Source organism: Felis catus, chromosome A1 (genome assembly GCF_018350175.1).
Source record: "Felis catus isolate Fca126 chromosome A1, F.catus_Fca126_mat1.0, whole genome shotgun sequence".
NCBI lineage: Eukaryota > Metazoa > Chordata > Mammalia > Carnivora > Felidae > Felis > Felis catus.
This window is the reverse complement of record NC_058368.1, coordinates 196,862,546-196,888,779: the sequence shown is the minus strand read 5'-3', so window position 1 is coordinate 196,888,779 and position 26,234 is coordinate 196,862,546. Positions and strand designations below refer to the sequence as shown.

Below are 26,234 nucleotides of genomic sequence, written 5' to 3'. Positions count from 1 at the left end.
CCCCTGCTCGTGCTCTCTCTCTCTCTGTGTCTCTCTCAAAATAAATAAATAAGCTTAAAAAATATATAAATCTTTAAAAAAGAGAGAGAGAGAGAGAGAGACACTCTCTAGAAAGACGTCATCACCTTGTGGGGCCAGTTACCCTAGCTTACAGCATTCCTTTGATCCACTGGCCTAGTTGCCTTTCAGTAAGAGAATGAGGGTAGTCTGGCATGACCTGTTATTCTGTTTTTGTTTTTTCTTCACCTATGCTGGCTCCCAGTGATCTCGGTTTCCCTTTCTAATGGCTGGCAGGCCATCTGTTTTACTCAGGTGGCAGAAACCCAGCTCAGAGTGGCCAAGTCTGAAGAGGCATGGGGAAAGAAAATGTACTAGCTCATAAAAAAATCCAAACTCGATCGGTGTCCATCACGGCTGGACTGAGTAATGTCATCAAGGCTCAGTCTCATGATCCCTCCATTCTCAGCTCCATTTCTTTGGTGTTAGCGGCATCCTGAGCCAGGCTCTGGTGTATCGTTCCTACTACTTAGTATTGTCATCATAATCAACTGTTCTTGCCGTCTGCTTGAATGTGACCAGCCAAGTGTCCTTAGACATTTCTTGATCCACTGGATCCATGGTGATGCTATCCTTTACAGTTTGACATTAAAAGTAACAACAGCAACTGCTACAATTACTGATAACTTACCTTATACCAGGCACTCTGTTGAGACACTTTACATGGGTTATCTTATGAAACCTTATAATCACCCTACAAAGAAGGTTATATCATTCTCCCAGAAAAGCCAGCCAGTTGATTGCAGAATCAGAATTTGAAATCAGGTTTCCCTGCTCCAGGGTCTGGGCACCAAGCTTTCACACTGACTGCCTCCTAAGTCCCTCTTTAGGGCTGAGAAGAGGAAAGCAAAGCCATCAAATAGTGTGCCTATTTCTTACTTTTTCTGAACATGCATCTTAAAATATACGTGGCAGTCATAGTAGGGGCAGAGCTTTGGAAGTTATTCTTATAATTAAAAAAAAAAATTTTTTTAACGTTTATTTATTTTTGAGACAGAGAGAGACAGAGCATGAACGGGGGAGGGGCAGAGAGAGAGGGAGACACAGAATCTGAAACAGGCTCCAGGCTCTGAGCAGTCAGCACAGAGCCCGACGCGGGGCTCGAACTCAGGGACCGCGAGATCATGACCTGAGCCGAAGTCGGCCGCTTAACCTACTGAGCCACCCAAGCGCCCGTTATTCTTATAATTTTATCAATCCCAGCTCCTTCTGGGTGTTTAGAGTTTTGGAAGCTCTTTGTAGAGGACCTTCCTCTCTGACTGTCGTGTATGTCTTTGTAATTTTTTTTAAGTTTTTTTTTTTAATGTTTATTTATTTTAGAGAGAGAGAGAGAGAGTGGGGGGGGGACAGAGAGAGAGGGAGACATAGAATCTGAAGCAGGCTCTAGGCTTATCAGCGCAGAGCCCGACGCAGGGCTCGAACTCACAAACTGTGAGATCATGACCTGAGCCAAAGTCGGACGCTTAACCGACTGAGCCACCCAGGCGCCTCCCCGCCTTTTTTAATTTTTATTTTGTGTGTGTGTGTATATGTTTTTATAAACCAGGCACCAGGTTAGGCAGGATCCTAGCGTGGCTACTCTTGTTTCTATAGGTGTTTCCTTCTTTTGTTTTTCAACAAAGTCTTTTGCTATCATGATAGCACCTTTGACAATCTTCCATGAACCCTCATTTTTACAGTCTCAGACCAGATGCACACATCTGACTTTTTTTTTTTAATCTTAAGTATTGAAATTGATCTCTGTCTAAAACCTGGGGTGGGAGGCTCAGGGATGTTGGACTTTCTCTTCTGTGACATTTTACCTTCTGAAAGAACTTTAAGGTGACAGTTTCCCTTTCCCCAGGGATCTACTTCTTCTGTTTGGTTCTTTGGACCAGTCTGACTTATATATTCTTTAAATTATTTTTTAAATAATCTCTAAACGTGGGGCTCAAACTCACAGCTCTGGTATCAAGAATCATATGCTCCACCGACCGAGCCAGCCGGGGGTCCCTGGTTAGAATTAGATTTGATGCATCATTTCCCCTTGTCACTTCTTCTGTCTTGAAAGGGATGAAATAATCAGGATGTCCATAACATTTACCGAGTTAGTCCTTCTGCTTTTAGTGGAAAGAAACCTGGGGCAAATAACCAGATGTTTTATTTTTTTAATTATTGTTTTTTAATCAATTTTTTTGAGTCTGAACATTTAAATTTTTTTAATGTTTATTTATTTTTGAGACAGAGAGAGACAGAGCATGAATGGGGGAGGGTCAGAGAGAGGGAGACACAGAATCTGAAACAGGCTCCAGGCTCTGAACTGTCAGCACAGAGCCCGACGCGGGGCTCGAACTCACAGACCGTGAGATCATGACCTGAGCCGAAGTCGGAAGCTCAACTGCCTGAGCCACCCCGGCGCCCCAATAACCAGATGTTTTAAATACCCTGTCCTTATTGTAGATCTGTTTCTTTTCTTGATCTTTATATCCTCAGGATCTAGGAAAGTGCTTGGCGTAAGGTAGCTGCTCCAAATGTTTATTGAATGAACATGTGCTACAGAAAGAGCTGTTTTACACCATCCTGGAGTCTGAAGCTGTGGCTGCAGAACATTCAACAGGCATTTAAAACAAATTTGTTTTTTTAGTTTATTTATTTATTTTGAGAGAGAGAGAAAGCGAGCCTGAGTGGGGGAGGGGCACAGAGAGAGGGAGAGAGAGAATCCCAAGCGGGCTCCACGCTGTCAGCACAGAGCCCAATGTGGGGCTCGATCTCACAGACCGTGAGATCATGACCTGAGCCAAAATCAAGGGTTGGACGCTTAACCACCTGAGCCACCCAAGTGCCCCATGAACAGACTTTTTTTTTTTTTTTTTTTTTTTTTTTTAGCACCGCCCGTATGCTAAACTGATGTTAGTTCTTAATTGGCTATTACAGGGCATGAAAGAGATCTCAGGAGTGAGCATGACTGGACTGTAAGAAAAGCCATGTTTTCTGAGCATGTTCTCTGAGACCAGAGTTCTTATCAGGCCAGACCAGGAAATGGAACAGGGACACCCAGCCTGCTCTCCCAGGCTTTTGAGTTCCACTTGTCCAGAGAGAGTTGCAATGATAGTGGAAAACGTAAGCTATGTAATATTTTGGTTGTTTTTTTTAACTTTTTATTTTGAAATACATACAGGCAGGAATGAGGCGTACAGGCTTGTTTAACGGCAAGTTGCAAGGACAGTACCGGGGTTTCTGTATGCCCTTGACCAAGTTCCTCCAGTGGTTCTCTCTTATTGAAATATACCACACTATCAAAACCAGGAAATTGGCATCGGCACACTATTTGTGAATGCTTGTTTTGTGTTACTATATCACATGGCAAATTTGTGTAACTATCACTTCGATTAAGACACACAGTTCTTCCTCGTGTTCTTTCTTTACAGTAACACCCCCATGCCCTTCCCCCTTGTCCCTAACCAGGTGACCCCTATCTGGCCTCTGTCTTTATAATTTCGTTTGTTACATAAGTGGAATCACACAGGGTGTGACATTTTGAGACACAGTATAATACCTTCAAGAGCTATCCAAGTTATTGCAATGTATCAGTATTTTATTCCCGGTTCCTTCTGGGTGATCAGTGATATTGGATCTACCACAGTTGTTGTTGTTTTAAAGCATTCACCTATTAAAACAACGTTTTGATTGTTTCCAGTTTGGCTATTACAAATCAAACTTGTACGAGCATTTGTGGACAGGTTTTTGTATGGACTTAAGTTTTCTTTCTCTGGAATAGATGTCCTGAGGTATGATCACTGCTAAGTGTTTTTTTTTTTGTTTGTTTGTTTTTTTAACATTTATTTATTTTTGAGAGACAGAGAGAGACAGAATACAAGTGGGGGAGGGGAAGAGAGAGAAGGAGACACAGAATCCGAAGCAGGCTCCAGGCTCTGAGCTGTCAGCACAGAGCCTGATGCAGGGCTTGAACCCGTGAACCGTGAGATCATGACCTGAGCCGAAGTTGGACGTTCAGCTGAGCCAGCCAGGTGCCCCTGTGTATGTTTCGTGTTTAAAGAAACTGACAAACTATTTTCCAGAGTGGCTGTACCCCTTTATATTCCCGTCAGTAATATATGAGAGACCCAGTTTGCTCACATCCTTGCCAATCGTTAATGTTATTTTGGTGACAGCTTTATTGAGATATAATATGTATCATATAATTTGCCCATCGAGGATGCACAAATCAATGGTTTTTAGTGTATTCACTGAGTTGTGCAACCATCACCACGATAAATTTAGAACATTTTCATCATCCCTAAAAGAAACCCTGTACCCCATAGCCACCAATACCCCTATCCCTTCAGCCTAGGAAATCAATCATCTGCTTTCTGTTTCTACAGATTTGCCTGTTCTGGACATTTCACATAAACCAAATCATAAAATAGGTGGTCCTTTATGACTGATTTCTTTGACTGACTTCTAGCATAATGTTTTCAAGATTCATCCATGTTGGAGCACGTATCAGGAGTACTTCCTTCCTTTTCATTGCCAAGTAATATATTTTTAAAGAAATAAAAGTGTGTTCCTTTCCATTACACAGACTATAAGAGATAACAAAATGCTGTTACAGAGAGGTTTTGCCAGGCCTGCTTGGAGGTCTAGATTTCAATTAACCTAAGTGCAAATTAATGCCATTTTAAATAGTTAGCAGTTCTCTACAAAGTATTATTTGTGCTTTTTGTTTATTTAGCAAGAGTTCTGAGTAGTGGAACCTGAGTAGTTCTCCTGAAATCCTATTGGGATCTTTCTAGAGAACCTATGCTCTGGGTAGTGAGTGTCAGCGGATCAGGCCGGGGACAGGTCAGCAGGCCACAGGCAGTGTTCAGAAGCTGGAACAGAACTGTGCATCAGACACATGCATTCCGAGAGCTTTCTAGGCCCATTGCTCTCCGCAGCCAGTTTACATAATATTTGATGGCCCAGGACAGAAATTTCTGCTGCTACTCATGCCTCCCAAAGGACCACTGACATCCGCAAGTGTCTTCAGTATTGTGAGGCACAGCGGGGGATATGAGGTGAATGGGTGTTTATCTTGTCTCTAAGTGCTTAGTGTCTGGCCAGGAAGATGAGGCCCGGTCCTAAATGACCCTAAATAACCAAGTGCAAGTTTGAATGGGATGTGTGCCATTTTAAATATTAGGAAATATTTTAACCATCCAGAAAAAAAAAAACAAAGAACAGTGCAACAAATACCATGTTCTTACCATCTATCTATGTTTAATTTTAACGTTTTTCCCATATGTGTTTCATTATTTTTAAGCAACTAGAACCTCTCAGGTCCTCAGCAATAAAAAGGAAGGAACTGTTGATCCATTCAACGGTTTACAGGAATCTCCAGGGAATTGTGCTGATTGAATAAAGTCAATCCTAAAAAGCTTACACGCTGTAATGATTTTGTTTACATACATTCTTAAAATGACAGGATTATAGAAATGGAGAACTGATTTCTTTTATTTATTTATTTATTTTTTGATGTTTATTTTTGACAGAGAGAGAGGCAGAGCATGAGCGGGGGAGGGGCAGAGAGAGAGGGAGACACAGAATCCAAAGCAGGCTGCAGGCTCTGAGCTGTCAGCGCAGAGCCCAACGCAGGGCTCGAACCCACGGACTGTGAGATCATGACCTGAGCCGAAGTCGGACACTTAACCGACTGAGCCACCCAGGCGCCCCAAGAGAACTGATTTCTTGGGGGCCAGGGGTTAAGGATGAGATGAGGTTGGGTGAAAAGGGGCCCTTGTATCAATGCCAGTATCCTGGCTGTGAGATTGTGTTGCAAAATGTTACCATTGAGGAAACTGGGTAAAGGGTACATGGAACCAATGTATTACTTACTACAACTGCATGTGAATCTCTATCTCCAAATTAAAAGTTTAACTTAAAAAACCCCAACCCCTCAGATGCCATTAAGTCATTTTTGATAGTCTTAAATTCTGTTTCTCTGCTTCCCTTTCCAGAGGTTACTACCATTTGAATTTATTGCTAATCACTTCCACAAACATTTAAAAAATTTTTTTAAATGTTTATTTATTTTTGAGAAATGAGAGAGAATGTGAGCTGAGGAGGGGCAGTGAGAGAGGGAGACAGAGGAGCTGAAGTGGGCTCTGTTCACAGAGAGCCCACTGGGAACCCACGAACTGTGAGATCATGACCTGATCGGAAGTCAGATGCTTAACCGACTGAGCCACACCGGTGCCCCACTTCCACACATTTTTTTTTTTAATTTTTTTTTTCAACGTTTATTTATTTTTGGGACAGAGAGAGACAGAGCATGAACGGGGGAGGGGCAGAGAGAGAGGGAGACACAGAATCGGAAACAGGCTCCAGGCTCTGAGCCATCAGCCCAGAGCCTGACGCGGGGCTCGAACTCACGGACCACGAGATCGTGACCTGGCTGAAGTCGGACGCTTAACCGACTGTGCCACCCAGGTGCCCCTCCACAAAATTTTTAATACTGGTGTTCCATATGTATATATCTCTAAACACTATCTAGCATTGTTTTACGTATTTTAAATTTTAGAAAATAGTATTATAATCTATGTGCCCTTCTGGAACTTTCTTTCAACCCCCCCCCTTCTAGAACTTTCTTTTTTTCCCCTTTCTTTACAGTGTTTGTGAGGCTATCCATGTTGATACATGAATTTATAGTTTGTTCATTTTCACTGTTGTTCAGAATTCCATGATATGTATATATTACAAGTTATTTACCCACTCTCCTGTTGATGGACATTGAGATAGTTTCTAATTTCCAGTCATTATCAGCAGTGCTGGAGTGAACATTCTTGTGTCCATTTCTTGTGTATATGTGAAGAAGTTTTTTGAAGACAGGATATATCTAGGAGTAGAACTGATTGGTCTGACACTGTGAGCATTTTTAACTTTTCTAGTCATTGCCAAATTGCTCTTTGCAGTGGTTGTAATAATTTCCATTACCGTATCAGTACGTGAGACTTCCCCATTCACCTACAGTCTCACCATTTTTATATTTTGCCAATCTGATGAGCATGAAATGGTATCTCATGGCAGCTTTAATTATTCCTATTTGCCTCCTAGTTACTAGGGAATCTTTTCTTCTTTTTAAAATGCTTATTTATTTATTTTGAGAGAGAGAGAGAAAGAGATTCCCAAGCAGGCTCCACTCTCAGCACAGAGCCCGACTTGGAGATGGATCTCAGGACTGTGAGACCCTGACCTGAGCTGAAATCAAGAGTTGGATGCTTAACTGACTGAGCCACTCAGGCGCCCCACAAGTGAGTCTTTTCATTCGTGTGTTAGGCATTAAAAAAAATGTTTTTTTAATGTTTATTCTTGAGAGAGAGAGAGAGAGAGAGAGAGAGAAAGGAAGAGAGACAGACAGAGCATGAGTTGGGAGGGGCAGAGAGAGAGGGAGACACAGAATCCGAAGCAGGCTTCGGGCTCTGAGCTGTCAATACAGAGCCTGATGTGGGGCTCAAACTCATGAACTGTGAGATGGTGATCTGAGCCACCGTCGGATGCTAAACGACTGAGTCACCCAGTTGCCCCGTGTATTAGGCATTTAAATTTCTTCTTTTGTCAATACCTATTCACACCTCTATCATCCGCAGTTCAGTTGGAGAGAACACAAGTCATTCTGTTTTAACCAGTCGGGTATTTAAAAGAGTGTATTAGGTGCTTACCATAGCAGCAGAGCGGCTGGACAAGCAGACCACAGAATAGGCCACTAGGAACGAATCCCAAGGCCATGCTACAGGAACGCCCCTCCAGAGGCATTGCTACCCTCTGCAACCATCAGGAAATTAGAGAATTGGGATGCTGCTGGCCCTACTGCTGGCTTCAGAATTCCATGACTTTAGCCACAATCTTTTGCCAGAATTGATGACTTTAAACCGTGTAGTACCTGCCCCATTAAATGGATATCTCAAGCATCACCTCTCTTCCTACTTAGCTCAGTTCTAAACTCAGTGCTCACGTGAGACCATCTGATTGGTGGGGCTGAAAACGCGTGTTGGAATGTTAGCTGCAAGGAAGCTGGGGTTTAGCTGTCCAATTTCAGTATTACGGGATGACTTAATAGGAGGAGGTTAACATTGACATTGAATGAACCAATATATTGTATGTGTAACAGTATGCTTTGTTTTTCTTTTAAATTGCCTGGCTTTAGTGATTCATAGAAGGTTCTTTATGTAGTGTAGATAATTAAACTTTTTGCAGGTTACATTCATCACAATTATCTTCTGGTTGGAGGCGTCTCTTTTCCTTTTGATTGTAGAATTGTTTGATGAACAGAAAATTTCAATATTACTGTCATCAGATTTATCAGTCTTGTCCAATCTTTTCTTTCGGGGTTTCTTTTATGTCTTGTCAAAGAAATCCTCAGAGAGCATAAAAATATTTTCCTATGGGAGCGCCTAGGTGGCTCAGTCTGTTAAGTGTCTGACTCTTGATTTCAGCTCAGGTCATGGTCCCAGAGTTGTGGGATCCAGCCCCGCACTGGGCTCTAAGCTGAGGTGGAGCCTGCTTGGGATTCTCTCTCTCCCTTTCTCTGTGTCCCTCCCCGCCGGGCACACATGTACTCTCTCCCTCTCTCAAAATAAATAAACAAAAATATAAAAGTATTTTTTCTATGTTTTCTTCTAAGAATTTTAGAGTTTCATATTTGACCTTTAGGTCTTTAACCATCTGGAGTTTATTTGAGTGTGATATGGGATTACGTTTGTTTATTTTTCTATATGGGAGGCCCCTTATCCTATGACCATCCTTTTCTCAGTGGCTTATACTTATGTCATATAAAACGTTTCCATTTTTATTGTGGTCTATTTCTGGGCTGTCTAATCTGTCCTACTAATGTGTTTGCCCTGTATCAACACCATCCTTTTTAATTACTATTGGCTTTCAAGTAGTTCTAGATATATCATAGGACAGGTCCCCCCACCTTGTTCTTCAGGATTGCCTTAGCCAGTCTTAGCCTTTTACTCTTCCGTATATGTTTTAGAATTATCTTGTTGTGTTTTAGCAAAAAAGCAAAAAGTGAAACTCTGTTGGGAGTTTCACTGGAACTGGAATTGAATCTGGTTGGGGAAAATTTTTTTCTTTTCTTTATGATATTGAGTCTTCCTATCTATGAACATAGTGTATCCCTACTTATAATTGTTTCTTCAATTCAGTAAGTTCAATAAAGTTTTATAATTTTTTTCATAAAGATCTTATATATCTTTTGTTAAATTAAGATATTTCAGAAGGAATAAATAATATTTGTCTTTTATTGTATGATCAAACCTTTTTATCTTTAAATTGCATTTAAAATATATTGTTGGTGGGGCGCCTGGGTGGCGCAGTCGGTTAAGCGTCCGACTTCAGCCAGGTCACGATCTCGCGGTCCGTGAGTTCGAGCCCCGCGTCGGGCTCTGGGCTGATGGCTCAGAGCCTGGAGCCTGTTTCCGATTCTGTATCTCCCTCTCTCTCTGCCCCTCCCCTGTTCGTGCTCTGTCTCTCTCTGTCCCAAAAATAAATAAACGTTGAAAAAACAAAATTAAATAGCATGTATGTACTGTTAATTCTTGAGCTTTTGATTTAGGTATTGTTCTTTGACTTTCTGCTATGGAAGATGAGGATTTGGGTTTTTGGTTTTTGTTTTTACTCCCCTGCCACTACACATGTATACCTCTCCCATTATCGTATTCTCCCATTATAGTTATACATGATATTAATTACATCACTTGTATTATAATGTGTGTAAATTGTATTTATAACTGAACCAGGCGGTAACATACAATTACTTTCATTTTTTCTGCACAGTTTTTTTCTTTAACAACTGTGTTGTATTTGTTCTTTGGTTTGCCTCTTAGTTTTGTATGTATGATCTGTGTGATTATCCCCTAAAGAAACACCATACTCTCTACCAATTCAATACATCTGTTCTCAAGATATTCTATTACTTTCTGAAATACTCTAATTTGAACTGTTTTCCATCTGCCTGTAGCCAATGGTCCATCTTAGGATTTTCCTTCACCTGTCTGGGGATTTCCTTGGCTGCTCTCACATTTGATCGCCAGTCCCCTGTACCCCATGTCTTTTTTTTTCTATTTATTTTGGTGGAGCACATTCTCCCATAGTTTCCTGAGAACAGGAACATAAAAAGATAAATTCTCTAGGCCTTCGAGCTTCTGCGGTTTCTCTTCAGTGTGTTTAGATGTGAGTTTTAAGTTTTTTTTTTAACATTTATTTATTATTGAGAGACAGAGAGACACAGAGCGTGAGCAAGGGAGGGGCCGAGAGACGGGGAGACACAGAATCTGAAGCAGGGTCCAGGCTCTGAGCTGTCAGCACAGAACCCGGCACGGGGCTTCAGCTTACAAACTGCGAGATCATGACTTGAGCTGAAGTCGGTCACTTAACCAACTGAGCCACCCAGGCGCCCCATGGATGTGAATTTAAAAAAAAAAACTTCTCCTGAGAGGGACTTGTACTTCCTGGATCTAATAATTCATTTTTTAAAAAATGTTTATTTATTTTTGAGAGAGGGAGAAAGAGTGCAAGCTGGGGAGGGGCGGTGAGAGAGGGAGACAGAGGATCTGAACCGGGCTCTGTGCTAACAGCAGAGAACCTGATGAGGAGCTCAAACTCATGAACTGAGAGATCATTACCTGAGCTGAAGTCAGACGCTTAACTGACTGAGCCACTCAGGCGCCCCAAGAATTTATATTTTTTTAAATAAATTCTGGACAATTCTTACTCTCATCTCTTTGAATATTGCCTGTTCTCATTCTCTTTATTCTTGCCTTCTGGAACTCAGATTTGATGCATGAACCTTCTTATTTCAATATCCACATCCCTTAAATTCTTTTATATTTTCCATGTTTTTCTCTTCCTTTAGCAGTCTAGATAATTTCTTCAGATCTATATGCCCTTTTGCGATTTCTCTTTTCTAGATGTCTGTTAAATCTGCCCATTCAGAGGGTGCCGGGGTGGCTCAGTCAGTTAAGTGGCTCAGGTCATGATCTCAGGGTTCACAAGTTCAAGCCCTGCATCTGGCTCTGTGCTAGCTTCCAGAGTCTGCTTTGGATTCTGTGTCTCCCTCTCTCTTTCTGTCTCTGCCCCTCCCCTGCTTGCACTCTGTCTCTCTCAAAAATGAATGAACATTAAAAAATTAAAAAAAAAATCTGCCCATTCAGTTTTTAATTTCAAAGGCTAAAATTTGAATTACTGTAAGTTTTATTTGGTGCTTTAAAAAATCATACAGGTCGGGGCGCCGGGGTGGCTCAGTCGGTTAGGCGGCTGACTTCAGCTCAGGTCATGATCTCGCAGTTCGTGAGTTCAAGCCCCGCGTCCGGCTCTGTGCTGACAGCTCAGAGCCTGGACCCTGCTTCAGATTCTGTGTCTCTCCTCTCTCTCTCTGCCCCTCCCCTGCTCATGCTCTGTCTCTATCTCTCAAGAATAATAAACTTAAAAAAATTAATTAAAAAATCATGCAGGTCTTTTGTTTTTTTTTATAATATGGGGTTTTTTTTCCTGCTTATTTTATACTTTGTATGTGATAGTTTGACTCTCTGATGTTCTTGGGGTCTAATTCTGCTCATTTTCATGGAGTTCTTATAATTTTGGATTGTCAACTCATCTTCAGGACAGGGTTATCTACTGGCGTGCCACATGGGCTAGGCTAAGGATACATTCTTCTGGATACATTATATTTCTTTTTTTTTTAATTAAATTTAATTTTTTTAATTAAAAAATTTATATCCAAGTTAGTTAGCATATAGTGCAACACTGATTTCAGGAATAGATTCCTTAATGCCCCTCACCCATTTAGCCCATCCCCCCTCCCACAACCCCTCCAGTAACCCTCAGTTTGTTCTGTCTATTTAAGAGTCTCTTATGTTTTGTTCCCCTCCCTGTTTTTATATTATTTTTGTTTCCCTTTCCTTATGTTCATCTGTTCTGTGTCTTAAAGTCCTCATATGAGTGAAGTCATATGATATTTGTCTTTCTTGGACCAACTAATTTCGCTTAGCATAATACCCTCTAGTTCCCATCCACGTAGTTGCAAATGGCAAGATTTCATTCTTTTTGATTGCCGAGTAATACTCCATTGTGTAGATATACCATATCTTCTTTATCCATTCATCCATCGATGGACATTTGAGCTCTTTCCATACTTTGGCTATTGTTGATAGTACTGCTATAAACATGGGGGTGCATGTGCCCCTTCGAAACAGCACGCCTGTATCCCTTGGATAAATACCTAGTAGTGCAATTGCTGGGTCCTAGGATAGTTCTATTTTTAATTTTTTGAGGAACCTCCATACTGTTTTCCAGAGTGGCTGCACCAGTTTGCATTCCCATGGAGACATTATCTTTCCATGGGCACTCAGAATAGCATTGGTCTACAACTGTTTCTGTTAATTTCACAGCTTTGGGTTACTTGGACCACATGTGTAATATCACTTTGAACCTAAAGCCCAGTGAAGGCAGGGCTACTTTTATGAATTTTCAGAGGGGATTTTTTTGGTCCTCTGTTGGACCCAGACCAAGATGACCTCATCTTCTGTGTGAGTGGGAGACTTTTTTTTTTTTTTTTGATGCACCATTTCATTGGAGTCTTTTGGTGTCCCAGTTCTGTGAAGAAGCTTGTCTCCTGCTCTGGCCTGAACACCAGCACCTAAGTCCCTGGTTCGCTGAGTTTGGCTATGTCCTCTTCCCTGCCCACCTCTCCACTTTGGGCCCCGGCTGCTCCTGCTCTGGTTTCTAGTTCCCTCTGTTTGGGGGCCCTGCTATTCCCTTTATTCTCTTGCAAGCCCCACCAGGCTGTGAAAAGGAAGTTGGCTATACCTGATCCAGCATTTCTGGGTGTTTTGTAGTAGGGGGTTTTCAGGCCGTGTTGGTCCATAGTATTGCCATTGGTACTTTTAAACCTGGAGATAAAGGGGTCATGGGAGTTTCAATGAGGGAAATTCCATCTGGCTGGGAGGATCTAGGGAAGATGAATGTCCAAGGATAGTGTCCTGGGAGGGGGGCACAGCAGGTGCAAAAGCACAGAGGCAGGAAGTGAGTGTGCACGCGTGGAGGAAAGCACGTAGCTCTCTTTTGCTGAGAATGTCGGTGGAAGGGAAGAATGAGGTTGGAGCCGGACCCCAGAGCAGCAGGGAGCTGTTAAAGCCTCACAGCATGGAACGCCGTGATCACAAGCTTCGATTCAGGAAGTTTAAACTGGAAGCACATCCAGGATGAATGGGTGTGGGGAGCAGCAGGAGGGAGAGGGGTTTGGACTTGGAAAGGTACTCCTGGAGGCTGTGGAGATAGCCCAGGGGATGGGTTGTGAGGCCTGAATGAGGTAGTGGGGGTAGAAAGGAGGCAATCCCTGGGATAGAGGGTGCGATAGACTTGGCTGAACCAGATAAATAAATCTGGGTCAAGAGCTGGGGGTGGAGGGGGGTGGAATAGAAGACAAGCTAGGCAGGCACATTATCTGGATCCTGGAAAATGTCAACAATGATCTGAGCTGCGTTCGGCCTTTTAAGATTATTCAGATACTGCCCACAAATGCTAACACATAGTTCATCTTGCAGTATGTAAGCTAGAGATGTTTTTAGGCCACTTGATGAATAGTCGTCTTTGGATGAGAGACAGCATGTTCCAGCAGAGCTCCCGGAAGTGAGTTGGGATATGTTTGCCTTTCCTAGAACCTGCTGACATGGCTGAACATGGGACTGATGAGCCGTCCTCCAGTACAGGGAGTCCCGACGGAGAAGGTCGGGACTCTGGGGACAGATTGTTGCTGCATCAGAGGCTGGCTGTCAGAGAGCTCATTGACACCGAGGCCTCCTACCTGCACATGCTCCAGCTCTGTGCCTCAGACATCAGGAGCCGCCTGCAGCAGGTACCTGGGTGGGGCTTGCACAGCCTCCCTTTACAGGGGCAAACGTGGGTCCTGGCTTCTGAGACCGCACGTCTGTTCCCGGGGCAGGCTTGATGGAGGGGAAGGCGTGGCGGGCGTGAAGTCACCTGGATGTAAGCCCCGGTACTTCCCTTTATTGGCCTTGCCACCTCCAGCAAAGCCTTTAACACATTGAAGCCTCCGTGTATTCATCTGCTGAATGGAGAGGAGTAATCGCCTCAGAGAATTAAATGAGCTAATGGATAAAATAGCCCTTTATCAGATTTAGAACAGATGGCTTAAAGTGACCTATACTATTTTTAAAAAAATGTTTATGTGTTTATTTTTGAGAGAGAGTGTGAGTGCATGTGAGCAGAGGGGAGAGGACAGAGAGAGGGGTGGGGTGGGGGTGGGGTGGAAGGTGGAGTGGCAGAGAGAATCCCAAACAGGCTCCTTGCTGTCAGTGCAGAGCCTGACAACGGGCTCGAACTCATGAACTGTGAGATCATGACCTGAGCTGAAATCAAGAGTTGGATGGTTATCTGACCGTGCCCCACCAGGCGCTCCCAAAACTGACCTATATTCTAATTGTCTCATTTAGGAGATGGTAACCTGGAGAAGTTTTCACTATGATGGGTTTTTACATCTTTTTTTCTCCTGATTTCAGAAATAATACAGGCTCTCTTTATAAGATTTTAAGAATCCCTTAGGATGTAAGCTCACTTAGGGCAATGCCTGTTTAGTTCAATATATCCCCCAGTTCTGGACACATAAATCATAGGCTTCGGTTCATTTTTTCTTGAATGAATGAAGTACTCAAGTAGGAAATGTGGAAGGTGAAAGGCCTCTCGTATTTTACCCTCCGGAAATGAGGATTTTTCTCTGTAGGCATTAAACAAAAAAATATAGATTGTTACATACTCTAACAAAAATAAGAGCCTACTCTAGATATTTTTCTACAGTTAGCTTTTCCTACTTGATTTTGCATTCAGGATAGACACACACACGCACACACACACACACACAATGTCCTGTATATGCCTGTGCACATATATAGATGTCCTGCATTCTGTCTCACGGTGGTACCACCAGTTAATAGTGGCTGGAGTTCAGAATACATTTCAAGGTAATGGTGGTGGGGGCCAAGTATATCAGAGCTCGAAGGAAGTCCAGCTTCCCACCCTTATATGACAGATGGGGAAACTGAGAGCAGAAAAATGATAGCTTCCAGCAAATCTAGGGGAAAAAAAAACCCAGTTCAGCTTTCATTCCATGCTGAGCACTCCATCCCTTCCTGTTTCCCCAGAGTGATAAGAGTACCTAATTTATACCTAATTTATACAATTTTTCTAAGCCTTGCAGACATTCCACTGGGGCGGTCTCCCCAAGAATCATAGGCCCCTGATGGTGTGAATGTTCTGGACTGCTCTCCAAAGCCCGTGAATAGAGCCACTCAACCCAAATCCCAGAGACTCCTATGGCTCCTTTGTTTCTTCTAGCTGCCCCAGGGAGACCTGGATGTCCTGTTCTCAAACATCGATGATGTCATTGAAGTGAACAGCAAATTTCTTCACGATCTCCAAGAGACAGCATCCAGGGAAGACGAACAAGTGCACTCAATTGGTAAGCAAAAGACAAGGCAGCTGTCAGCCTCAGATTCCCACGGAGTTGTCCTCAGCATGTGGGCATTGCTGAACCGCCTCCAGAATTCTAGGGAAATGCAAATCAATGGGAGCTTCTTTTGGGGATTCCTGAAACACAGCGTGTCAGAGCTGGTAGGACTCTCAGATAATGTCCAGCCCAGTCCCATCACTTCACAGAAGAGAAGACCGGGGCCCAGAGACAGGGAGGAACTAATGGGTCAGTGGCCTGGCTGAGCTTTTCGTTATTTACTAGACGCAGTTATTTACTGAGCACCTGCCGATCCCTGTGCTGTGTGCTGGCATCACAGTATCAACAAGCGAGTCCACGTTCCCACTCTGAAAGGTCTGGCAAGTTAGAGTGACGGAAGATAAACAGATAAATAAGAGAATTTTAGGTGACAATTTGTAATTTGAAGAAAAGAAACAGTTGTAGTAACTTTGGGGCATGAGAGCAGTCCTCCTGAGAAGGGGACATTTGAGCTGAGACCTGACTATTGAGAAGGAGACAGCTCTGAGATCTGGAGGGGAGGGAGAGCAGAGAGAGTGGCTGTGCAAAGGCCCTGAGACAGGGATGAGCCTAGAATGTTGGGAGGACGGATGGAAAGAAGGTTGGCGTGGCTCCAGGGGAATTAGTGAGGAGAGTGTGTTAGGGGATAAGGTGGAAGAGGCAGAGAAGGACCAAATCACGTAGGGCCTTCTAGGCCATGGTAAGGAGTTTGGATTTTACTCCGAGTGTGATGAGAAACCATTGGCCAGTTTTGAGCGGGAAAGTGATATGGTCCGATTCACGCTTTTCAAAGACCTCTTTGGCCCTTGTGGACAGTGGGTTGTGAGGGGGTGGCGACAGTGGAACCATGAGACCAGCGGGAGCCTTCCTGTCGCCCAGCTGAGAGATGGTGGGAGTATACTCATTCTGGAACGGTTAGGATGACTGTAGGGCATGAAGAAGGAGGGACAAGGGGGTATAAACCTCATACCCGTGTCCCTCATTCTCTTCTCATCTGCTGCCCTGGGGTCACTTGACAAAACTTGTAGGTCAGGGGTTTTTGAGTGGAGTTGGGGGAAGGCAGAGGAGAGGAGGAGGGGGGGACACCCAGCACCGTGACCACCCTAGTGGCCTTTTACATCCCCAATCTTCTACCCTTTCCTAGACATGATGGGGCTTAAAAATAACAAACATCCAATTTTTTAAAAATGTGTTTATAATTATTTTTGTAAATGTTTATTTTAGAGAGAGAGTGTGAGGGGGAAGGGGCAGAGAGAGGGTGGTGGGGACTGAGGATCCGAAGCACGGAGAGTCCAGTACGGGGCCCGAACTCACAAACCGCGAGATCATGACCTGAGCCGAAACCAAGAGTCAGATGCTTAACTGACTGAGCCACCCAGGCACCCCACAAATATACACATTTTGTAGAAATCCTACTTTCTGAGTGTTTACTAAATGCTTAGCATTGTCCTGATGTACACGTATTAACTCATTTAATCTTCACAACCACCCCGAAAGGTAGCTGCTGTTATCTCATTGTGCAGTTGAGGAAACAGAGGCACAGAGAGAGGAACTAACCTGCTCAAGGTCATTTGGCTAATGATGGAGCCACGATTTGAATTCGGGCAGTTGGTCTCCAGAGCCAGTGCTCTCAACTACTGCCCCTAATAGCTTCAATGTAGCAGATACGGGATTAAAGCCTGTGTGTCGCGTGTTTATTCTTCCCTTGAAAATAGAGTTCCTGGGGCGCCTGGGTGGCTCAGTCGGTTAAGTGTCCAACTTCGGCTCAGGTTATGATCTCACGGTCCGTGAGTTCGAGCCCCGCGTCGGGCTCTGTGCTGACAGCTCAGAGCCTGGAGCCTGCTTTGGATTCTGTGTCTCCCTCTCTCTCTGACCTTCCCCCGTTCATGCTCTGTCTCTGTCTCAAAAATAAATAAACATTAAAAAAAAAAATTAAAAAAAAAAAGAAAATTAAAAAAAATAGAGTTCCTTATTAAAACAGCAATGTGAATGAGTTACTATTTCCTCAAAAAGACGGATGAATACAAAATTAAAGAACAAGATTTTTTTTTTAAGTACCTGGGAAGCTATTCTCAACTTTTATCATTTTGTCCTTGTTTCTGTTACTAATCACCACCTGCTTGAGTGGGAATCAGTATAGCCTCAGGCCAAAGACACTTTTAAGGGGCTGCAGACTCTGAGGTTAGGTTCTTCTGTTGCTATGGGCTTGAGGTTTGATGTGGTGCCTTGTTTAAGGGTCCTTGCCTGCCAGTCTCTGCCTTCCTGCTTGACTGGCAGCAAAGATTCAGAGTCAGGATGTCACTTTGTTTCCCGACCACACCTGGTGACAACTCCGTTCCCTGCCTTCCTAGTAGAGTTGCCAGATGAAATACATGTGCCCAATTAACATATCTTTTTTTTTTATACTTACATGTTTATATATTTGAGAAAGAGAGAGAGAAAGAGAGCACACTCAAGCAAGGGGAAGGGCAGAGAGGGAGGGAGAGAAAGAATCCCACGCAGGCTCCATGCTGCCAGCGCAGAGCCTGACGCAGGGCTCGGACCCATGAACCGTGAGACAACAACCCGAGCCGAAATCAAGAGTTGGGCACTCACCCGGCACCCCTACAGGTCCCCAATTACATTTGAACTTCAGATAACCAGTGAGTAATTTTTTTTAGTATCAGGATGTCCCATGCAACCTTCGGGATATACTTATACCAAGAATTTATTCATTGTTTACCTGAAATTTAAATTCCACTGAAATGTAGTCCTATATTGTTCCCCTCTAATTTGGCAGTCCTATTTCCTGACTGTAGACTCTACACGGAATAGCCTCCTCGTCCGCTGCCCATTGTGGTTAGCAAAAAAAGAGGCACAAAGAATCCATGTGGCTTTTCTTCTCTTTGGTGCATTCTGTGCTGGGTCAAGACTGCCCTGGCTCCTGCCAGCTCTTAATTCCCAGTCCAGCCCCCACGCCTTGCTATGCTAGGATCGCCTTTCTCGCAATCCTGTGGCCACAGCGTTTTAAGAGAGTTTGGGCCTCAAGCATGACTGTCTTTAACAGGCTTTTTTCCTCGCAGATGACTTAGGTCCCCTGTCATTACGAACGATTCCAATGCAACTCCGACGTTCCCAGGGGGCCCTCCCAGGGTGGTCTCACGACAGGGCACCATGCTGTAGCTCAGTGCAGTCCCATAGAAATGTCATTCCAGCCACACATTTATTTGAAAACTTTTGAGAAGCTACATTTGAAAAAACTTGAAGAAGCAGGTGCAGTCACTTTTAACGATATATTTGATTTTATCCCAGTATGTCCGCAGACTAACATTTCAACATACAATCAATATAAAAATTATTCATGACATATTTTACTTTTTTTTTTTTTTTTGGTACTAAGCCTTTGAAATCGGTGTCTTTTACAATGACAGCACATCTCAATTGGGATCCTGAAATTTCAAGTGCCCAAAAGCCACATGTGGATGGTGACTGCTGTATCTGGGCAGTGCAGGTCTAACGGTTTGGAGTCTTGACTGGCAAGGCTGTGTCACCCACAAGTCCCTTCATGTCTCTGAGCCTCAGTTTTTGCCTCTTTGAAATGTGCCAGCCGCGACTCTGAGTACCTAACATGTACGAGCTCTTTCATTTCACGATGCTGTTACTTGCTGATGACTATTTTTACTGTCCCCATCTTACTAAAGAAGAACCCGAGACCCGAGTGGCAGGGCTTGTCAAGGCTGAACGAGAGTCCTAACTCTTGACCATCCTGCCTCCCTTTTTTTTTTTTTTTCCTTTCTGACTGATCCTAGGTCTCGGCAGAGTAGTCTTTTGATACTGGGAGGAACTTTTTCACTACTGTGACTTCTTTGCAATCTGTGACCACAGGACAAGAGGGAAAGAAGGCTTTACTTTCCTATTCCTGGCATTCCTCCTCCTTTGGCTAGCTCTGCTTTCTGGGAGTTTGCCTTCCTCTGCCATTCAGTTACTGGAATGCCCCTGTCTTGGTCACACTGGCTCTGATACAGTTTCTTTGCTCTCAGTCACATGCCTGCCGACGCACCCAGGTTCAGGAGAATGTGGGAACCGCCCTGGATTTTAAGGCTACGCCCAGGCTGTCTCTTAGCAGGGATGATCTCTGCAGTTGGCTGACCTCCCGGCGTGCAGATTCTCCCTGGCTGCAGCTTTGTGTACTCTTTTCCCTGTTCCCCCTCCTTCTGGGGGTTCTCCTGAGGGAGTTCTCTCTGGAGATTGGCTGGACCAGCATTGGAGAGGAGGACCGGTCCTGGGTGGCAGTCTCACCGTGGGCGTCTTTGCCGAGGGCTGGACCACGCTGGGCTAGGCACCAGCCCGTGTGTCCCCATGTGACCCCGTGGGGGGCTTGGTCGAGGTCAGGGGCCCAACCTGTACCTTCAGCAGACAGTGGGGTCAGCTGGGCTTCCTGTGGTCCACGGCTCCCCACCCACTTTCGTGGCTAATACATTTGTCTTCATCCTCGCCGCTTCCCCCTAGATGGACAACCAAAGACTCTTCTGGGTACTTGAGGTAGCTAGCGTTCTCACAGCCATTACTATTACCGCTTTTAACTCCTAGTTTAGTCTCAACATACTACAGCTAGTATAGATCTTTTTTTTAATGAATAGACTTTACTTTTTGGAGTACTTTCAGGTTTGCAGAAAAATTAAGTGGAACGTACAGAGAATTCTCATATCGTCCCGTTCCCCCAACCCCAGAATTTTGTAGTTTCCCTGCTCTAAAAATCTTCCTATTCATCCCTCTCCCTCCCCTCCCCCCTGGGAAAACACTGATCTTTTTGCTGTCTCCATAGTTTTGCCTTTTCCAGAGTGTCCTATGGCTGGAGTCGTGCAGTACACAGCCTTCACAGAGTGGCTCCTTTCACTTAGCAATGTGCATTTAAGCTTTCTCCTTTTCCTGCTTAGATAGCTCATTTCTTTCCTTTTTCTTTTTTTAATCACTGAATGATATTCCATTGTATGGACATAGCACAGTTTATGCATTTACTTCCTGAAGTACATTTTTAGTAACTTCCAAGTCTAGGCAGTTATAAATGAAACCGTTATAAACCTTTGTGTGCAGGGTTTTTTAAAAATCACTTTTTTATTTTTTATTAAAAAAAATTTTTTTTTAACGTTTATTCATTTTTGAGAGACAGAGAGAGAGAGACAGAGCATGAACAGGGAAGGGGCAGAGAGAGAGGGAGACACAGAAGCGGAAACAGGCTCCAGGCTCTGAGCTGTCAGCACAGAGCCCGACGTGGGGCTTGAACTCACGGACCGTGAGATCATGACCTGAGCTGAAGTCGGACGCTGAACCGACTGAGCCACCCAGGTGCCCCTTTTTAAAACTCACTTTTAAACTTTTTTCTATAGTGGTAAAATACACATAGCATGAAATGTACCATTTTACGCATATTTAAGTATGAGTCCAATGGCGTTAAGTACCTTCACATTGTTGTGCAACCATAAGTACTGCCCTTCTCTGGAACTACTTCCTCACCCTGAACTGAAACTCTGTCCCCATCAAATAATAACCAGCCCCTGGTCACTTCTAGTTTACTTTCTGTCTCTGTGAATTTGACTACTCTAGGTAACTCACAAAAGGGGGATCCTACAATAATTTGTCCTGTCGTGTTTGGCCTTCAGCATAATGTCTTCAAAATTCTTTTTAAACTTTTTAAATCTTAAAAAATGAATCTTAAAATCAGCTTAGACTTACAGAAAAGTGGCAGAAATAATGCAGAGGTCCTAAATAACCCTCGATACAGCGTCCCCTAATTTTAACATCTCAGACAGTCACAGTACAGATGTTGAAACCAGGAAATTAACAGCATTGTAACACTATTGACTCTCCTGACCTCACTCACATTTTGACAGCATACCTATAAACGTCCTTTTTCTGGCCCGGGATCTAACCTAGGGTACCACATTTCATTTTATTGTGATGTTCCCTTAGACTTCTTTAGTCTGTCTGTCTTTTGGGACCATAACACTTCGGAAAATCCAAGCCAGATTTATAGTATATCCCTCAATTTGAGGTTTTCAGTTGTTAAAACTAAAAAGATTTTATAGATTTTGTAAAATTTTATATATGTATCGTTTATATTTTATAAATTATAAATATTTTATAAACACTTTATATTTCATTCTTAAATCGAGGTTGGACATTTTTGGCAATAAGATCATGGTTAACGTCCTGTCCTTCTTAGTGGCTCAGAACAGGGACACATGATGTTTCTATATGTTATTACTTAAAATATCATTAATTTTGATCACATGATTGATGGAAGATAGTGTCTTCTGTGTTTTTCCTCTACAAAGTTACTATTTTTCCCTTACAATTAGTAAATATGGAGAAAAAACTTTTAGATTATACAAATGTTCTATTTCATTTCAAACTTAATTTTAAGTAAGCATTAATTTTAGCATCCATCAGTGGTTCTGCCCTGCAGTAATTATTCCTGGTGTTCTTGTGGTAATTTTCTATTTCCCTTATTCCTTCTACATTTATTAATTGCAATTTTTCTATAAGCACGAACTGTCCTTTCTTGCCCATTCATTTATTCAGGTATTTATGTCAGTATGGACTCTTGGACATTTACTTTATTCCATGAGTCAGAATCCAGCACCATCATGATTTTCTTGCTCAGATTATGCCAGTGCTGGCCATTGAGAGCTCCTTCACATTGGCTCCTGTGTCCTTTCTCTATGCCTCCAACAATTTTTGAGCACACCCTTACTTTCGGACACCACAAGACGTTCTAGGTTCATCTTGTACTTCCCTGTCCCATCCTTGGAATCAGCCATTTCTCCTGGGAGCCCTGGTTCCTATTTTGGCGAAATGGTATTTAGACACCAAGTTCTAGGCTCTAGGTTTGCTCATTGCCCCTGGGGTGTCATTACCCTCTCAACTAATGGAGCTGGGAAATATATGTGTGTATACTAATGTGTGCATATGCACTTATCTACATTTCTTTCTATCTCTATCTTTTCTTTCTTTCTATCTCTATCTTTTCTATCTATCTATCTATCTATCTATCTATCTATCTATCTATCTATCTTTATATATTTAAGACCATGAGTTCGTACTGATACCTACAATTCCAGTCCATCCAGTCCATGCTCCCTCTCATCCCTACTATCCTATCCTGTTCCCTCATTCTTTCCACCCCATTCCATCCACCTGCTGCAGTAACCAATCGCATAAATTTCTGATTTAAAAATTTGGAATGCTCCACAGACTTGCCTTTTATTCTTGTGCATTAACCTTCTCCATATTATTCCAACTTTGGTATATGTGCTGCTGAAATTGAGCACTAGAGTAATCTATTTAAAACAGAAAGCAGATCGCCCCTGTTCAGACCCCTCTGGTTGCTTCTTACCACCATTAGAATTAGAATAAAATCCAAACCCCTTATCCCACCTTACCTACTTACTTTGAGGCCCTCTGGGATCTGACTTGTGTTTGCTGTTTATTTTCTCTGCTTTCTGCTCTCGTTCGCTCTTCTCTGGCTATTCTTCCCCCTCTTGCTCCTGCCCTTGTGCCAAGTGCTCTCCTGCCTTAAGCCCTTTGGATTTTTTCCCCCTAAACCTGGATTGCTGTTCCCACCACACACTCCCAGGGCCATGTGCTTCTGGTCTCTGATAAGCATGCACATCTTCATGGAGGCCTTCCTTAGATAGCTCTCCTACTACTTTCTTTTTTTTTTTTTTTTTCTTTTTTCAACGTTTATTTATTTTTGGGACAGAGAGACAGAGCATGAACGGGGGAGGGGCAGAGAGAGAGGGAGACACAGAATCGGAAACAGGCTCCAGGCTCTGAGCCATCAGCCCAGAGCCCGACGCGGGGCTCGAACTCACGGACCGCGAGATCGTGACCTGGCTGAAGTCGGACGCTTAACCGACTGCGCCACCCAGGCGCCCCTCCTACTACTTCCTAATGTTTTGTTTTGATTCTTGGTAACAAGAATCAGTATAACGTCATATATTCAATTTGACGAATATAATATATTTATTTACTGTCTCTCTTCCCCACTAGAATATAAGCTCCATGAGGCAGGGGCTTTGTTTTGTTCACAGAGCTTAGGAGAGTGCCTGGCATATAGTCCATAAATAAGCAGTCGGTACGTGTTTGGTGAGTAAAGTTTGTGTCAGGTGTTTTTACATGTGTTATTTGATTTAATCCTCATAAAAAGACAATTGGAAGTGAATACTATTTTTATTCCAACCTATCGGTGAAAAAATGGAGGGTCCAGGAGGTCAAGTACTTGCCCGAGGGTATGCCCTTGGGGAAGGGTTGACCGGAGATCTGGCCCTCGTTCTCTCTGACTCCAGAGTCCATGTGTATGCTCTGCTTGCTATAGTGTGTCTTTGTAAACTGGGGGTTTGAACTTGTACTTGCCATGTTGCATCCACGCGACTCCTCAAACAGAATGCTACGGGCACCAGCGACAGTTGCAACAAAGTTTATTACAATGAGAGGCAAGGCCGACCGATCGGGACCAACACTCTTGATAAGAGTGTGGCCCCGAACAGCCGGGGTACAGAGTTTTTAAAGCCGATCACATTGTTTTATCGTTATCTGGGAACAGAACAGAGTAACAGTTCCCAGATGAGTTAGAAACAGTTGCCAGATGAGTCAGAAACAGTTATCGAATGAGGTGATTATTTTAGACTTTCTGCCGCTAAGTTGCAACCAGTGGATCTCCTTGACCTTGTCTCTGATGCTCTTTTTTGAGCTTTTGTTTCCTTCATTGGTAAAGCCTGATTCACAAGAGTATGAAGTATGATTTACAAGAGTAAAAGCAAGGTTGTTATCTCTTGACCTTCAGTGTCAGAACAAAGTTGTTATCTTTCAAGCTAAGCGTTAGCCCTACAGTACAATTTAACCCTTACAGCCACACACAGTAATTGTCAAGATACAATTGTAAAGCTATAACACGAGTGTGTTTTATGAACTGTAAAGCACTGTACAGATAGGGGAATTCTTAATATCGTTGCCATAATTATGCCTACCATTTATTAAGACTCACAGTGCACCAGCCTGAGCCCTGTATCACCCTGTCACTTAATCCTTCTAGCCGCCTTTTGAACGTGAGATGAAAACGCGGAAGCTCAGGAAGAAGCGTGAACGTGCCCAAAGTGACAAAGCGGGTTAGGCCTGGCAGCCTCACTCCCGAGCCGAGGGCTTAGCTGTCTCTCTCAACACCTCCGTGTCCCAAGCAAGGGTACGGACAGACATGCCCCTGAGGGTTTCTTGTCGCTCTTTCACCACCAGGCAACTTATTCCTGGAATTCCAAGAGGAGCTGGAGCGAGTCTATAAGGTCTACTGCGCCAGCTACGACCAGGCCTTGCTGCTGGTGGAGACCTACCGGAAGGAGCCAGAGCTTCAGCGAGAGATCCAGGGCATCATTGAGGCAGCGGTGTAAGTAGTATGACCAGTGAGCACTCGTTTCCGCTGCCCTTGACTCCGAGGTCAGGAGCCGTTAAGGTCTCACCCCTCCTTGGTGCCGCTCACGCTGCTTCAGGAGTGTCTCAGTCAGGCGAGGCTGCAGAGACAAACATCCCCCCTCCCCCGCCCCGCTCTTGGCGGCTTCAAACAGCAAAGGTTTATGCCTTCCTTATGCGCCACTGCAGTTGACTTGAGGCCCTTGTCTGTGTCATCCTCACACTGGGGCCCAAGCTTGACGGGAGCCACTCTCTGCATTATTGCCAGTAACTGTGACAAAGGGGAAAGAGCTCTGCAGGGTCTAATGCTGGTAATTAAACGCTCCCGACCAGAAATGGTCTCTATCAGCTCTCGTGATCCGTGGGCCAGAACTAATCACGTGGCTTCATCCGACCACCAGGAGGCCAGGGCTTCTACCCTGCCGTGTGTCCAGAGGTGGAAGAACAGAAACATGTGGCGAACAGCACTCGTGTCTACCGTAGGAAGGGCAGTGAGACGGTTGGAATTACGGGCTGTGGGACAGGGCGGCAGTGGCACGAAGCTGGTTTGTATCACCCGGAAGGGTCTCTCTCCAGATAGCTGAAGACCGTCCCACGAAACAGGATCAGAACTGCCCTGGGTGGCTTCACTGCCCAGAGCTGGGCCCAGCGGGTGGAAGATCTAGAAGGAAATACATAGAGAACAAATTTTTTTTTTTTAATTAAAATTTTGAATGGATAGCAGTTATGGTTCAGAAACTTAAAAGCATCCACATTTAGGCAGCCAAAAATTCTTCCCAACCCTGTCCCTTCCTCTACCCAAGTCCTACTCCCAGCCCCAGCGTTAAGGTAGCCTCTTTGAAATTGCTTATGGATCTTGGCAAAGTTCCTGTGTGTGAACACAAGCAAATACAAATATATACTATCATTTTACTGCCTTTTTAAAGAACGTTTGTATTTTTTTTCACTTACACTGTATCTTGGATAGCTTTCCATTTATTTGTTTAAATTTTTTTTAATGTTTATTTATTTTTGAGAGACAGAGGGAGACAGAGTGCAAGTGGGAGGGCGGCAGAGAGCGAGAGGGAGACACAGAATCCGAAGCAGGCTCCAGGCTCTGAGCTGTCAGCACAGAGCCAGACGCGGGGCTCGAACCCACGAGCTGTGAGATCATGACCTGAGCTGAAATAAAGATTCAGACATTTAACTGACTGAGCCACCCAGGCGCCCCTAACTG

General features: G+C 43.7%; 1 protein-coding gene across 2 annotated transcripts in view; it reads left to right on the top strand.

Moving 5' to 3' along the window:
* ARHGEF37 (Rho guanine nucleotide exchange factor 37) overlaps positions 1 to 26,234 on the top strand; it is a 58,278-nt gene that overhangs the window by 5,794 nt on the left and 26,250 nt on the right. For both annotated transcript variants that reach the window (XM_006927999.3, XM_045037007.1), the window contains exons 2-4: positions 13,734 to 13,930; positions 15,427 to 15,550; positions 24,848 to 24,995. In XM_006927999.3, the coding sequence (XP_006928061.1) occupies positions 13,745 to 13,930; positions 15,427 to 15,550; positions 24,848 to 24,995 (458 nt within the window). In that variant the 5' untranslated portion in view covers positions 13,734 to 13,744. The remainder of the gene's footprint in view (positions 1 to 13,733; positions 13,931 to 15,426; positions 15,551 to 24,847; positions 24,996 to 26,234) is intronic.